Source organism: Thamnophis sirtalis, unplaced genomic scaffold (genome assembly GCF_051295495.1).
Source record: "Thamnophis sirtalis isolate CommonGarterSnake01/CBP01778 unplaced genomic scaffold, rThaSir2_p1.2 scaffold_4, whole genome shotgun sequence".
Taxonomy (NCBI): Eukaryota; Metazoa; Chordata; class Lepidosauria; order Squamata; family Natricidae; genus Thamnophis; species Thamnophis sirtalis.
The window spans coordinates 123,054,915-123,068,051 of NW_028261384.1; the positions used below are offsets into that span (position 1 = coordinate 123,054,915).

Consider the following 13,137-nt stretch of genomic DNA (forward strand, 5'->3'; position numbering starts at 1 on the left):
GGAAATCATGGGTTTTCATTTTAAATCTCCCCCCCCCTCTAATGGAAAGGAACGGGGGGAAGAGCAGACAACAAACTCTGATTCTGGATTTAAAAGTCAGCTGAGTGACATCCGAAAGATCAAAGGCAGAGAGAAAAGACGCCAATAAAATACGTTACCTCAGGAAGAGGCAGAAAGTTATGGAATCTATAGCTAGGATTCCAAAAGGGAGCCATATGGTGATTACTCCCCCTTAGGCCATCATCTTCCACCATTGTGCACCATGAAAAGACTCTTTGCCAACCGACAGATAAATTCTAACTCCCAAAGAGGAAACCCACCTCCAAATCTTAAGATGGCAGCAAAGGGAGAACTTTTCAGATGCCCTATCATAGAGTCCCTATCATCATCAACTTTTCAGATGCCCTATCATAGAGTCAAACCATAGAGAGGAAGAAGTGCTGAGTGGCCCTATGTGTTGGGATCCCTTATGTGACATATGTGACGGTGGAAACCTCCTTTCGCCGTGCATCTTCAAATGCGTCGGAAGTCAACAGAGGAGGAGGTTGGGTCAAGGCCACAGGTGGGGTTGGCAGTGTGCAAGTAAATGATGGAGAAACAACACTGCTTTGCACGGATGCTCTTGGTGGCCTTGAGTGCTTCCATGTGGGAACGGGAGAGATACGCTTTGGGTTACTTGGGTTCAAGAGGCCAACTCAAGGACCACCGAAGATGCACCAACGCAGCAGGACTAGGGGATGCATCAGGAAGCAATGTTCTGAACAGCAACCACACAGGAGGAGAGGAAGCCCTCTGTTCCTTTCTCGCCATATCGAGGTGTCCACAAGGATCAAAAGGCTTCGTGAGGAGAGCACAGCAGATGCTTAGGAATCTCAGGTGAGAGAGGAAAGGGAGATGGAATCCATGCCAATGTGGGTTTGGTGCAGGTATTTAAAGCTTTCTCCAGAAGCAAGGAAGGGGGGTCAGTCTCGTTGCGGGGGGCCGTTCTAAATGCGGAAACTTTCCTCTTTGCCATCAATGTGCTTGAGACGGAGGTAGACATCTGTGCCAATGCCCTGCAGGGACTGGAGGGTCAAGGAACCACCCAGATACTCAGCGTAAGCCCGGGAAGTTGGCAAGCCAAATCCGAACCTGTGGAGGAGAGAATCAAAAAAAAAAAGGGGGGGGGGTGTTGGTTGGTTTCAAACTCTCCGCAGCTACAAGAGCCATCAATAGCCAGAGTCCTCTCTTCGAGAGCCAGTCTTTGGAGGAGACAGATGCCTCTGAGAAACCCTACATGGCTTATTCACAGCAAACTAGCATCATTAGGCATCAGCTTGCCTTGCCTCCTATTACGACAGTGAAGGTTAACCTTTTTGGTGCCATGTGCCCAAAGCCCGTGTGTGCGCGAATGCACATGTGCGTGCCCCAATTCCCAAAATGCGATGCGAGTACCCCTACACATGCACCCTGCCTTCCTATTTTGGCTTTCAGGTTGGTGAAGGAGGCTTTTCAGGCCCAAAATAAGGCGCGGAAGGGGGGGGGGGTTTGCTTATGACCTCCACAGTTTCTCCCCCCAGCGTGCCCTAGCTTTCTCCTCCATTCCTGCCAGGGAGAGGCACCTGCGGAGGATGTGGAACGTGTGGAGATCGGGGAAGGCACGGGCAGCAGAAATGCAGGAGAAAGCTAGGGCGCACTGCAGGGGAAACTGTGGAGATTGGGGAAGGCCCCATCCCCGTGCATGCACAGCAGAGACCCGAAGACCAGCTGGCCGGCAGGAGGCACACGCACATGCGCGATAGCCTGGGCTGGGGCGAACATGTAGGTTTGCCATCACGGTATTTGGAGATGGGGAAGCATCCATTAGGGATGTCAAACTCGATTTTTTTGAGAGCTGCATCAGGGTTGTGTTTGACTTTGGGGGGGGGCAGGGTGGGTGTAGTCAGGGTGGGCGTGGCCAGCTCGACATCACTCGTATTGGGGGCACCTATGGTGGCCTGGATGGGACTGGGGGATCAATTGCGTCCAGTGGAGGAAGGCGAAACCAGGGAGTGGGCCTAACTCTTATCCTCCAGAGGAGTCTTGCTGTTCCTATCAGGCCACCCGAGGACCTCTGGACAGAGGCACAGGCTGTCCAGAGCTCTAGGCAGCAGAGGGCAAGCGTCCGGCCCGGCCCTCAAGCTCCCACATCACTAGGATCCCACAGCCCAGGCCAGGTCAGCCCTTGTTCTCCAAGGGGGTGCCCGGCTGCACTTACCTCCTCCTCCTACTGCTGTTGTTCTCGCTCTCCTTGGCCAGGTTGCTCCTGATGTGTGCAGGAGGGTGAAGTGTGTGGGTCAGAGGGAAGCCCACGCCCTCTCCACCCAAGGAGACCCAGCTTTGTAACCAATCATCTTCAGCAATCAGATGGGAGACCACCAGGAAGGCCTCCTGCAGCCCCCTGCCAGTGAAAACGGAGCTCGGGGGTGCCACGCACAGCCCTTCCATGTTCCATTTTCACTGGCAGAGGCACTGTGGGCTGGTTCTTTGCTGTTTTCATGGTGGCCCCTTGGACTATATCTAAGCAACCCATGGGCGGGATCTGGCCCACGGGCCTTCAGTTTGACACCCCTGCTTCATGGAGTGTCACGGCTTCAGGAAAGGTAAACCATCCCCACCCAACACAACCAAACTACTGAACAATGACTATACAGGTGGTTCTTGACTTACCACCGTAATTGAGTCCTGCAATTAAGGTCATAAGTCATGACAATCATCTTTTTTGGGGGGTAGCCTACCATATCTGGATTATCCCAAGCATCTCCCTTCCCACCTATGCCCTGTGCTCACCCGTGCATGGGGCCCGACTGGGCACTGTTCCCCATTTCCACCATGTTCCCGAAGAGGCTGTTCATCCGGGGATCCTGATTGCTCGCTTCGGCAGTGGTAAAGTGGTAATCGGTGACCTTTTCAACGTGGTCGTGAGGGATTCCTGCTCCTCGGTCTGAAATCCTGCCAATGGGAAGAGAGACGTGCAGAAGAAGCCATTCCTCACATTGCAAACGTGTGAGACTGTTTGGGGTGGTTTTGGTAGAAGAACCTCTTGGTAGAAGACTAGACGGAAGAAGTGCCATTCTTGGCCACAGGCCCTCTTGGGTTTCTCAGGAGCCTCTGACACCCAGTATGGTAACTTCTGAGTCACTCATGGTGGTGCAGTGGCTAAAAGACAGTATTGTGGGCTAATTCTGCTGACTGCCAGCAGTTAAATTCTGACCGGCTCAAGGTTGACTCAGCCTTCCATCCTTCTGAGATGGGTAAAATGAGGACCCAGATTGTTGGGGGCAAATACGTTGACTCTGTAAACCACTTAGAGAGGGCTGGAAAGCACTGTGAAGTGATATATAAGTCTAAGTGCTATTGCTATCTGATAGGATTCAATCTAGGAAGAAATTTGGAGCAATTCTGGTCCCTCCTGCTGAGACCTGCTCAGAAGATCTTTTTTTTTTTTTTTTGGACATTAGTTTATAAAGTCCCAAGGGATTCTATTTCCCTACCTAACATCTAGAGGTGTGCGGGAGATCATTCAGATCTTGGAGTGGAATGTTATCAGGATGATACCCAGGTCTTTCTACTCCCTCCTATCTAACTCCAAGGGAATCATTTGTAACTTCAATTGCCCAGCTCAATAAAGGGGTGGGTAAGAAAAAATAAGCTGAATCTAGACAAAATGGAGGCACCGTTGATAAGCAGAAAGCTGGAGTCCGGAATTGGGGTGGGATCTGCTTGGGTTGCATTCTCCCAGAAAGACCAGTTTGGGAGGGCTCCTTCATCCCCAGTTGTCACTGGACTTCCAAATGACAACTGCGGTGAGGAGTGAATTTACCCACTGATGGCTCTGAAGCTGGTGGCTCAGCAGAAGTCCCCCATCCCTTGGTTGCAATCTGTCTTGACATTCTGAAGATGTCTCTCAGTCAGAGGCACAGGGCCTTCTCTTCGGTGGCTTCGGAGGCCATGAAATGCCCTCACTAAGAAGGTTCGTCTAGTTTCTGCTCTCTTTGTTCCATTTAATTTTATCTAGTTAAAGGGGGAAAAGTGCTCTGTAATTTTTGTTCTAACAAACCACTAGAATAAACAGAAAGATGAAGTAAAACATTACTAATAAACAAATAGCATGTTTCCCTCAAAATGAGACCTCCCCAGATAATAAGCCCAATCAGGCTTTTGAGCGCATGCGCTAAAATAAGCCCTCCCCTGAAAATAAGCCCTCTCCTAAGACATTTAAACACATGTGCAGCTGGTACCCGCCATTTCCTGGAGGAAGGAAGGGGTGTAACATGCCCCACATGCACCTGCCATCCACGCGGAATGGCCTTGCGAAGGCAAACCCTAGATACTGCGCCCCTTCTCTTAGTGGCGGCTGCAAAAAAGAGCACCAGGCCCAGGGACACCAGGTCTGGCAAGAGTGTGCCAGAAACAGAGAAAGAACTTCTGGCCCTCTCGGGATCAGCTGATCTGTGAGCCAAGGTTAAGGGGCCTCCTGCACCTTAAAAATAATAAGACCTCCCTGAAAATAAGGCCAAGTGCTTATTTCGTGGGTCAAAAGAAACATTTTAATTTTTAATAAAAGTTTTACGGTAAAACGTTTTATAAAATTCACCAAATTTCAATTCGACAGGATTTATGAGCCCCTAGATTTTGGACGCCATCTGTAAGATAACCCATTTCGGGTAACTCGGTTCGGAAATTGTAGCTCTACCCTGCACTGTTTCACCCACTTAAAATTTCCAAGAGACAGACACTTTTAGTAGTATATAGATATGCAAATATTGCACCAAAGTACCTTATGATGAGGTCAATATCATTGTTGGCAATCGTGATGATAATGTCTGGCACATTGTATGGGGTATCCAGGTGAGATTCCATCGTAGCTCTGAAAGAATCAAACCCATTATAATTCCACGAAAACATCATTTCAGCTGAGAATGCAAGAATGCGGACATAGTGAATGTCAACTTTGAAGCGAGCCTGGCTGAGGCCATCTTTGAGGCTTCATGGTTGCCACAAAGCGAAGCGGGAGGAAGGGAGGGGGAATTTTAGATAGCTTGGTTTTTTTGGGGGGGGAAGCCAAGTTCATTCCAACAGGTGGCTGAGAAGAGGAAGAGTGGAGTAACCAGGCAACCTGCTAGCACCAGCAGCACTTTTTTCAATGCCATTTGATCAGTCGCTAAATGAATGGTTGTATGCCAAGGACTACCTGCACTGTTAAATGTTCTGCGGTCAAGCTAGAGCCCCTAAATTGACTCTTTCCTCTAACTGTCTTCTTCCTTCTTATGTAATTACTAATTCTTCTAAGAAATCTCAAGAAAATAGAAAGAGCTTATCTATCAATGAACCTTGAGGAAAACAAAATGGATTCAAAGCCACAAAATCTCGTTTTCTTTCAACACCTAATGATGATCATCTTCTTCCTTAGGGAACAGGAAAAAAGATGTGGCAATCAACTCCCTACCTCAAAGATGAATATGTCCTGGAATTATCCTCAATTTATGACTGCAATAGGGACCAGAATTTCAGTTGTAAGTCACTGCGGTTATAAATTGAGGCAAGACGGACATGATTTTTCAACTCTTTTTAGGATGTTCATTAAGCGAAACATGCAGTTGTAAATCCGAATCACACAGTTGATAAGCGAACCCATTCTCCTGAATCAACAAAAAATGCCAAACACCAGCAAAATAATAATAATAATAATAATTGCAAATCGTGGTCATGTGTCTGTGGGACCCTGCAATTGGCTGCAAATTGAAGCCAGTTTCCTGGGATTGGAAGGAGGGCGATGTGAGGTTTTTACAATATCCATAAATGCTTTGCGGGCCATGAAAAACGCTTTCCGAGTCTATCGTAATTTTGATTGGTCGTTAAACCATTCCAGTATCTTCTTAAAAACTTACCAGTCGTAAGTCTAGGACTACTTGAATGTAGTCCTAGACTTCATTTAGAATTTAGAGTATTCCAGGATCTGGAACCAACATATAATGGTTCTTCCCAGCAAGCAGGAAGGATGTGTAGGAGTGGCAGAAGCTGGGGGTGGAGTCAAAAAAGGAATCAGCCGGGAATCCTTATGTAGCCACAAAAGGACTTAGCCCAACCTCTCTTGAATCCAGCCCTTATCTAACGCCAAGATCATGCTAACATTAGTGGAGTAGTTTCCTGAGCATAGATAAGATTAGTAATGAATCCGTTTAAATGGAATTTCACTGGTGACCCTGATCTTTCCTGCCTTTCAGGATGGTTCAGAATTTAGACCTGTTAGAATAGAATAGAGCTAGAAGGGACCTTGGAGGTCTTCTAGTCCAGCCCCCTGCTCAAGCAGGAGAACCTATAATGTTTCAGATAAGTGTCTAGTTTATTCTTAAAAACCTCCAGTAATGGAGTGCCCACGATTTCTGAAGGCAAGCTGTTCCACTGGTTAATTGTCCTCACCGTTAGAAAGTTTCTCCTTAATTCCAAGTTGCTTCTCTCTCTGGTTAGTTTCCAACCATTGTTTCTTGTTCTGCTCTATGGTGCTTTGAAGAATAATTTGACTGCCTCCTCTTTGTGGCAGCCCCTCAAGTACTGGAATACTGCTATCATGTCACTCCTAATTCTTCTTTTGTTTAGACTAGCTAGCCGAACTCCAAACATATGTATTAATCACCAGGCCTTTGATCATCTTAGTTGCTCTGCTCTGAACTTTTTCCAAGATCTCAACATCTTTTTTGCATCATGGTGACCAAAATTGGCTGCGGTGTTTCAGATGTCGTCTTACTAGGGTTTTATAAAGTGATACTAGTACTTCATGTGATCTTGATTCTATGACTCTGTTTATACAATCCAGAATTGGATTAGCTTTTTTGACGGTGGCTGCACACTGCTGGCTCATATTCTAGCGATCATCCACTAGGACTCCAAGATCCTTCTGCACAGTTACTATTTTTAAGCCAGTTTCACCTAATCTGTACATATGTGTTTGATTTTTCCTGCCTAAATGTTGAACCTGGTTTGATCCAGGGGTGGGTTCTTGCCAATTCTAACCTCTTCTATAGAAGAGGTTCCACAAATTACAGTGCCGTTTAGAACCGGTTCCAGCTCCCTCCCCCTCCCGTCTGCACATCATCAAGATGAAGAGCAAGAGGAGGAATTCTGGGAGTTGAAGTCCACAAGTCTTAAAGCTGTCAAGTTTGAACACCCCTGGGGTTTTTTTTTCTAAAGGGTTAGGGGTGCAAGGGTCTTGTAACTTGACAGCTTTAAGACTTGCGTGCTTCAAATGCCAGAGTTTCTGAGCCAACATGACTGGAGGAGGAATTCTGGGAGTTGAAGTCCACAAGTCTTAAAGCCGTCAAGTTTGAACACTCCTGGGTTTTTTTTCTAAAGGGTTAGGGATGCAAGGGTCTTGTAACTTGACAGTTTTAAGACTTGCGTGCTTCAAATGCCAGAGTTTCTGAGCCAACATTTTGGTTGCTAAGCAAGAGCAGTGTTAAGTGAATTTCACCACATTTTACAAGTTGGCCATGCCCACACAGTCACATGGCTGGCAAGCCACTCCCACCTAATCACATGGCTGGTAAGCCACTCCCATCTGGTCATTTGGCCGGCACGCTACTCCCACAAAGCAGGCCACACCTACAGAAGAGAAATTTTGAAACCCACCACTGGTTTGATCTCACCTACTATGCACTCCCTTTGAATGTCACCTTTGTATGCTGGATTTCCTCCAATCACTCTCCCTCATGATAGCTGTCCATGACAGATGCCTGCTTACATCCTCAACATTCTTGCCCTCTTATTCAAATCCACCAAATTAGGGCAAATTTCCCTCCTGCTCACAGAGCTCTGGCACTTACCGCATTGCGTTCTTCAGCAACTCTGGAAGGATGTAATCCAGAGGCATTGGAATGAAAGGGAAGCGAGCCGCCACATGCCCATTGATCCGCACCTGAGGTGCGTTGCCATACTTGTGTTCACACAGGCGCCTGTGGAAAAACCGCAAAAGGGTTAAATAGAGACCCAAATTTCTTACTGAGTGAACATCACTTACTGAGTGATGTTTCTGGGGACAACCTGCCTTAGAAAAAGACTGACTCATTTCCATCTTTCCAGGCAGGCTGACTTGACCAATTCTGTACCTTTTGCATTCCCTCTTGATTCTTTTCTCTTAGATTAATGGAACATTTTTTTCAATCATCCAGGCACAAATGTGCTTTTTCAAGAGGCAATTGGACTTTCTGGTTTTTCTTTGAAGACGTTTTGCTTCTCATCCAAGAAGCTTCTTCAGCTCTGACTGGATGGTGGAAGAATTGAAGGATTTACACTCCTTCTAGGCAGCTGGTCATTTGCATCCTTTCAGAGAGTCCTTGAGGCCACTTGGAGGTTTAGCTGTATCGTCAGAGTTGCCTGAATAGTGCAAATGGGTGGAGAGTCTTCTTGAAACTGCTGGAATGAATGTGTTGCAGACTGTGGAGATAGATGATGTCATATCCCCCCCCCCCTGTTGAGAGAGGGCTGTTCAATTTTGATTTGTGATCCTGAGGACACAGCTAAACCTCCAGATGACCTTAACAACTGGCTCAAAGGATGCAAATGTCAAGCTGTCTGCAAGGAGTATAAATCCTTCCATTCCCCACCATCCAGTCAGAGTTGAAGAAGCTTCTTGGATGAGAAGCAAAATATCTTCAAAGAAAAACAAGGAAGTCCAGTTGCCTCCTGAAAAAGCACCTTTGAGACAACCACGACCTGGATGACTAAGAACCTCCATAGATATCGGGCCCAAATTCAATCTTTATCCACGTACTGAAGTTATAGTCATAAGCAGATCAGATCCATCTTTTAATTGGTCTCCAGTTACACCATCCAAATGTTCGGATTTTAAACCATTTTTAAAATTCAATTCAATGTACTTTGGATTATTTCGTGGTTTTATTTAGTTTAAATGCATTTTAATTTAGCACTTGATGCCACTGCATGATTCAGATCGATCTGCAGTTAGCAGAAGATTTTCGGGATGGGAGGGGGGGAAGCCAACAGTTGCAGGCAGTCCTCGACTTATGGCCATAATCGGACCACAATTTCTGTGGTTAATAAGATGATGGTCAGAGGGAGTTTTCATGATCTTTTTGACATGGATGTTAAGTGAATCACTGCCATTGTTCAGTGAGTGATGAAGCTGTTGAGATCGCAAATGCCGATTTCCTGAACCTGGGATGCTCCAACCTTCATAAATACCGTGTTTCCCCAAAAATAAGACAGGGTCCTATTTTCTTTTGACCCCCCCCAAAATAAGTGCTTGGTCTTATTTTCGGGGAGGTCTTGTTATTTTTGAGGTGCAGGAGGCAGAGAGAGTGCCCACCTCATGGCTGCTGCTGTGTTGCAATGTTTATGTGTGGGGGATTATTTTAGCGCATGCACTCAAAAGGCGATTTGGGCTTGTTATTTTAGGGGAAACGGGGTACATGCCCTTTCCCAAGCTCCCAAATTTTGATCACGTGACCATGAAGATGCTGCAACGGTTATAAGTGTGAAGACTGGTCATAAGTCACTTTTTCCCCAGTGCTTAGAACGGTCACTGAATGAATGGTTTTAAGTCGAGAACTACTTATAATCTTACAAAGCCTTAACAAACAAGGAACTATCTAGTATGGACACTAGATGGAGCTATTGACTGCAGCATATAGGTAGTCCTCAACGTGCAACCACAATGGAGCCCAGAATTTATGTTGCTAAGTGAGACATTTGTTAAGTGAGATTTGCCCCACTTTATGACAGTTTTTAAGTGAATCACTGCAGTTGCTAAGTTAATAACACGAGTGAATCTGGCTTGCCCACTGACTTTACTTTTCAGGAGATCCCCAGAGGATCACATGATCCCAGGAACACTGCAACCGTCAGGAATATGAACCAGTTGCCAAGTGTCTGAATTTTGATCACATGACCATGGGGGGGATTCTGAAATGGTCGTAAGTGTGAAAAATGATTCTACATCGCTTTTTTCAATGCCACTGTCAAATTTGAACGGTCACTAAATGAACTGTTGCAAGTCGAGGATTACCGGTGTTATACTACTGGTAGCCCCCAGGTTACAACCATTCACCTGGTGACTGTTCAAAGTTACACTGGCACTGAAAACAATGGCTTACGACTGTTTTTCACACTTATGACCGTTGCAGCAATCCCCCATGGTCACATGACCAGAATTAAGAAACCTGGGAACTGAGTAATATTTATGACGGTTGCAATGTCCCTGGGATCACATGATCCCTTTTTATTTTTAATTTCTTTTATTTTTAATTTAAAACAAACAAACATCCTTCTTTACATGCTGTAGAAAGTGTATCAGTTGGTTACAAAAAGACTTTCGTGCATCTCTTTCACAGTCAACAAACATAATTCATATTAACTTAGGTATTTTAACTCAAATATTCGTACATGTCACCATGATCATATCTCCATTTTCATTCGACTATAATTGTTTAGGCGTCCTTCGACATAAAATATACCAAAATTTAATACATAACCACATACTGGCCTAGTGTAAAGACAAATGTACATTGCTGGTCTTTGACGGTAATAAAGATCTTACTTACTTACTGCCTTTCAATTACTATTTCTAAAATCCTCCACTAACACTAAATCCTTATGTCCTGTTCTAGCTAAACATCCATAATATTTAATAACAAAAGTTTTTGAATCCTCCTTTCAAATCACTTTTTAAAGTTTACATCCAGTTTCCTTATGTTATACCCATATCTATATATACGTTGTTATTCTTATCCCTCTTTTTTTTTTTTACTATATCCTGTATCATAACATTTCCCCCCTAATAATCAAAACTTTAACTGTATCTAACTTAGTTCTTTTTAAAATTGTTATTATTAACCTTTATGTATAATCCAAAGGTCGTCCCTTTTTTCTGATCCCTTTCTCACAAGCCAAGCCAATGGAGAAGCGAGATTCACTTAACAACCGTGTTACTAAGCTAACAACTGCAGTGATTCATTTAACGCCTGTAGCAAGAAAGGCCGTGAAATGGGGCAAAACTCACAACGGATGTCTCACTTAGCAACATAAATTTTAGTCTCCCTTGTGGTCTTCAGTCGAGGACTACCTGTATAAGCAGTGTCAATGCAGATCTGCAGCAATAATTAAATTACCTGGCAAAATCCACCCATTTTTCGATTATTTTCTTTGGTGACAAGCGGGTGCAGATGATTCCAACAAAGTCTGGCTGCAAGAAAACGGAAAAATAATAATGCTGCTTCAGCATCGGATTTACATCATTCACTCCAATAAAATATTTAACCTAACTATAAGCTTTCTTCCCTCAACCCCAGGGCCAAAAGCTGAAAGCTAATACTAAAAGACTTTTGGGCTGGGCCCTGTGGGTTCTGTGGGCTGATGAGTCAAAGCAAAGATGTCAGCAAAACCTTGATGACTGGTTGCTAATATCTCCTGCCAGACAATTTCTCGGTTATTCGGGAATCTAAATCTGTTCCAGCCAAAGGAAAAAGGTTTTCTCTCTTTACTGCTGGAGGAAGGAACGTTTGAGGTCTGTTCTAGCAAAGAATTCCGCCTGAATTTGAGGACCTTGGAACACTGCATCTGTGAGATGCTCTCTTGTACGCCTCCCATGGTGTTTTGTTTTGTTTTTCATATAATTTTTTTAAATTAAATGTTTCAAAGAGAACAGAAGAGCTAATATAAAACAAAAAACTAGAAAGAAAAAAAAGAACGATAAAATTGCAATAAGAATAAATAGAAAGAAGAAGCTTCTGGTTTCCTTTGCGGCAAGTATGAAAAAGCATCTCTTACTCTGTGGGAAATCAGAGAATAGGAAAAATAATCCTACCTCATCTTTTTTTTTCTATTCTCTGGGTTTTTTTTCCCCTAATCACCAGAACCATAATTCATAAATGAATTATTCCTGTTTCATGCAAAAAGAAGTCTCCAGTCCCCTTACACAGGGGAGAGAGGGAGGGAGGGAAGGAAGGAAATGACATGGAGGGAGAGAGGAAGGAAGGAAGAAATAAAAAATAAAAAAGAAAGGAAGGAAAGAAATGACATGGAGGGAGAGAGGAAGGAAGGAAGGAAGAAATAAAAAATAAAAAAGGAAGGGAGGAAGTGATATGGAGGGAGAGGAAGGAAGGAAGAAAAAAGAAAAAGTAAAGAAAGAAGGAAGGAAGGAAGGAAATGACATGACAGGAAAGAGGAAGGAAGGGAGAAAGAAAAGAAAAGAAAAAAGGAAGGAAAGAAGGAAGGAAATGGTATGTAAGAAGAGAGGGAGGAAGGAAGGAAGAAAGAAAAAAGAAAAAAAGGAAGGAAGGAAGGAAGGTTGGTTGATTTGGGTCTGTGAAACCCAAAAGGGAAGGAAGTAAAAGGAAAGGGAAGCTGTATGAAGGTGGCCTGATTTTGTAAGGTTGAGAAATACCTCAAAGAACGTGAAAATACACAGGTGTAATTATGAACGTAAAAGCTAAACTATGTCCCAATACATAACAACTGATGTTATCTAGGTTGTTGTGGCTGATCTGAAAACAGATATTTAGATTAGTGAGGCAAGCAAATTATGCCCCAAAGATTAATGATAATGGAACAACTGAACTTGAATTGTGGGGAAATTGTGTAATATTCTTAATGAGTAAAGAACTTGAGGCAAAATTATTCTGTTAGATGATATGAATCAATGGATGAGAAAAAGAGCAAAGAAATTTAAAAAAAAAGATTGGGCCATTTGAAGCTGCATGAATGACTCAGAATAACAGAGAATAGATAATACAAATATACAGTGTAAGCATTGTCCTACACACAGGTACACAAGACAATGGAGTGAATATAATCTAAAGGCAGAGTTAATCTGATTGTTCATAAAGTCTGAGAGAATTAGCCAGTAATGAAAGAGATCATTATGTAGTGTCAAGATTGTGGTGGTTTTCACTTACCTTCCCTATCAGTTTGCAAATGTGCACACATGCGCTTTGCTCAAAAAAAAATGTCCCTAAATAGGACAAAATATAGCCAGAGTGGGTGGATAGGCCCACCCGTGATTTCTGCTACCGGTTCAGGCAAATCAGTCCAAACGAGCAGAATACTATCTCTGGTCAAGAATAAATCTTGGGGGAGGGGTGGGTGGGATGGAAATGAAGAAAA

At 44.1% G+C, this 13,137-nt stretch overlaps 1 protein-coding gene across 3 annotated transcripts in view; it reads right to left on the reverse strand.

Moving 5' to 3' along the window:
- Positions 1-396: 396 nt before the first annotated feature.
- BCKDK (branched chain keto acid dehydrogenase kinase) overlaps positions 397-13,137 on the reverse strand; it is a 41,002-nt gene continuing 28,261 nt past the window's right edge. For all 3 annotated transcript variants that reach the window (XM_087714087.1, XM_087714089.1, XM_087714088.1), the window contains 5 exons: positions 11,145-11,218; positions 7,842-7,970; positions 4,799-4,888; positions 2,809-2,970; positions 397-1,131 (listed from right to left, as the gene is read on the reverse strand). In XM_087714087.1, the coding sequence (XP_087570213.1) occupies positions 987-1,131; positions 2,809-2,970; positions 4,799-4,888; positions 7,842-7,970; positions 11,145-11,218 (600 nt within the window). In that variant the 3' untranslated portion in view covers positions 397-986. The remainder of the gene's footprint in view (positions 1,132-2,808; positions 2,971-4,798; positions 4,889-7,841; positions 7,971-11,144; positions 11,219-13,137) is intronic.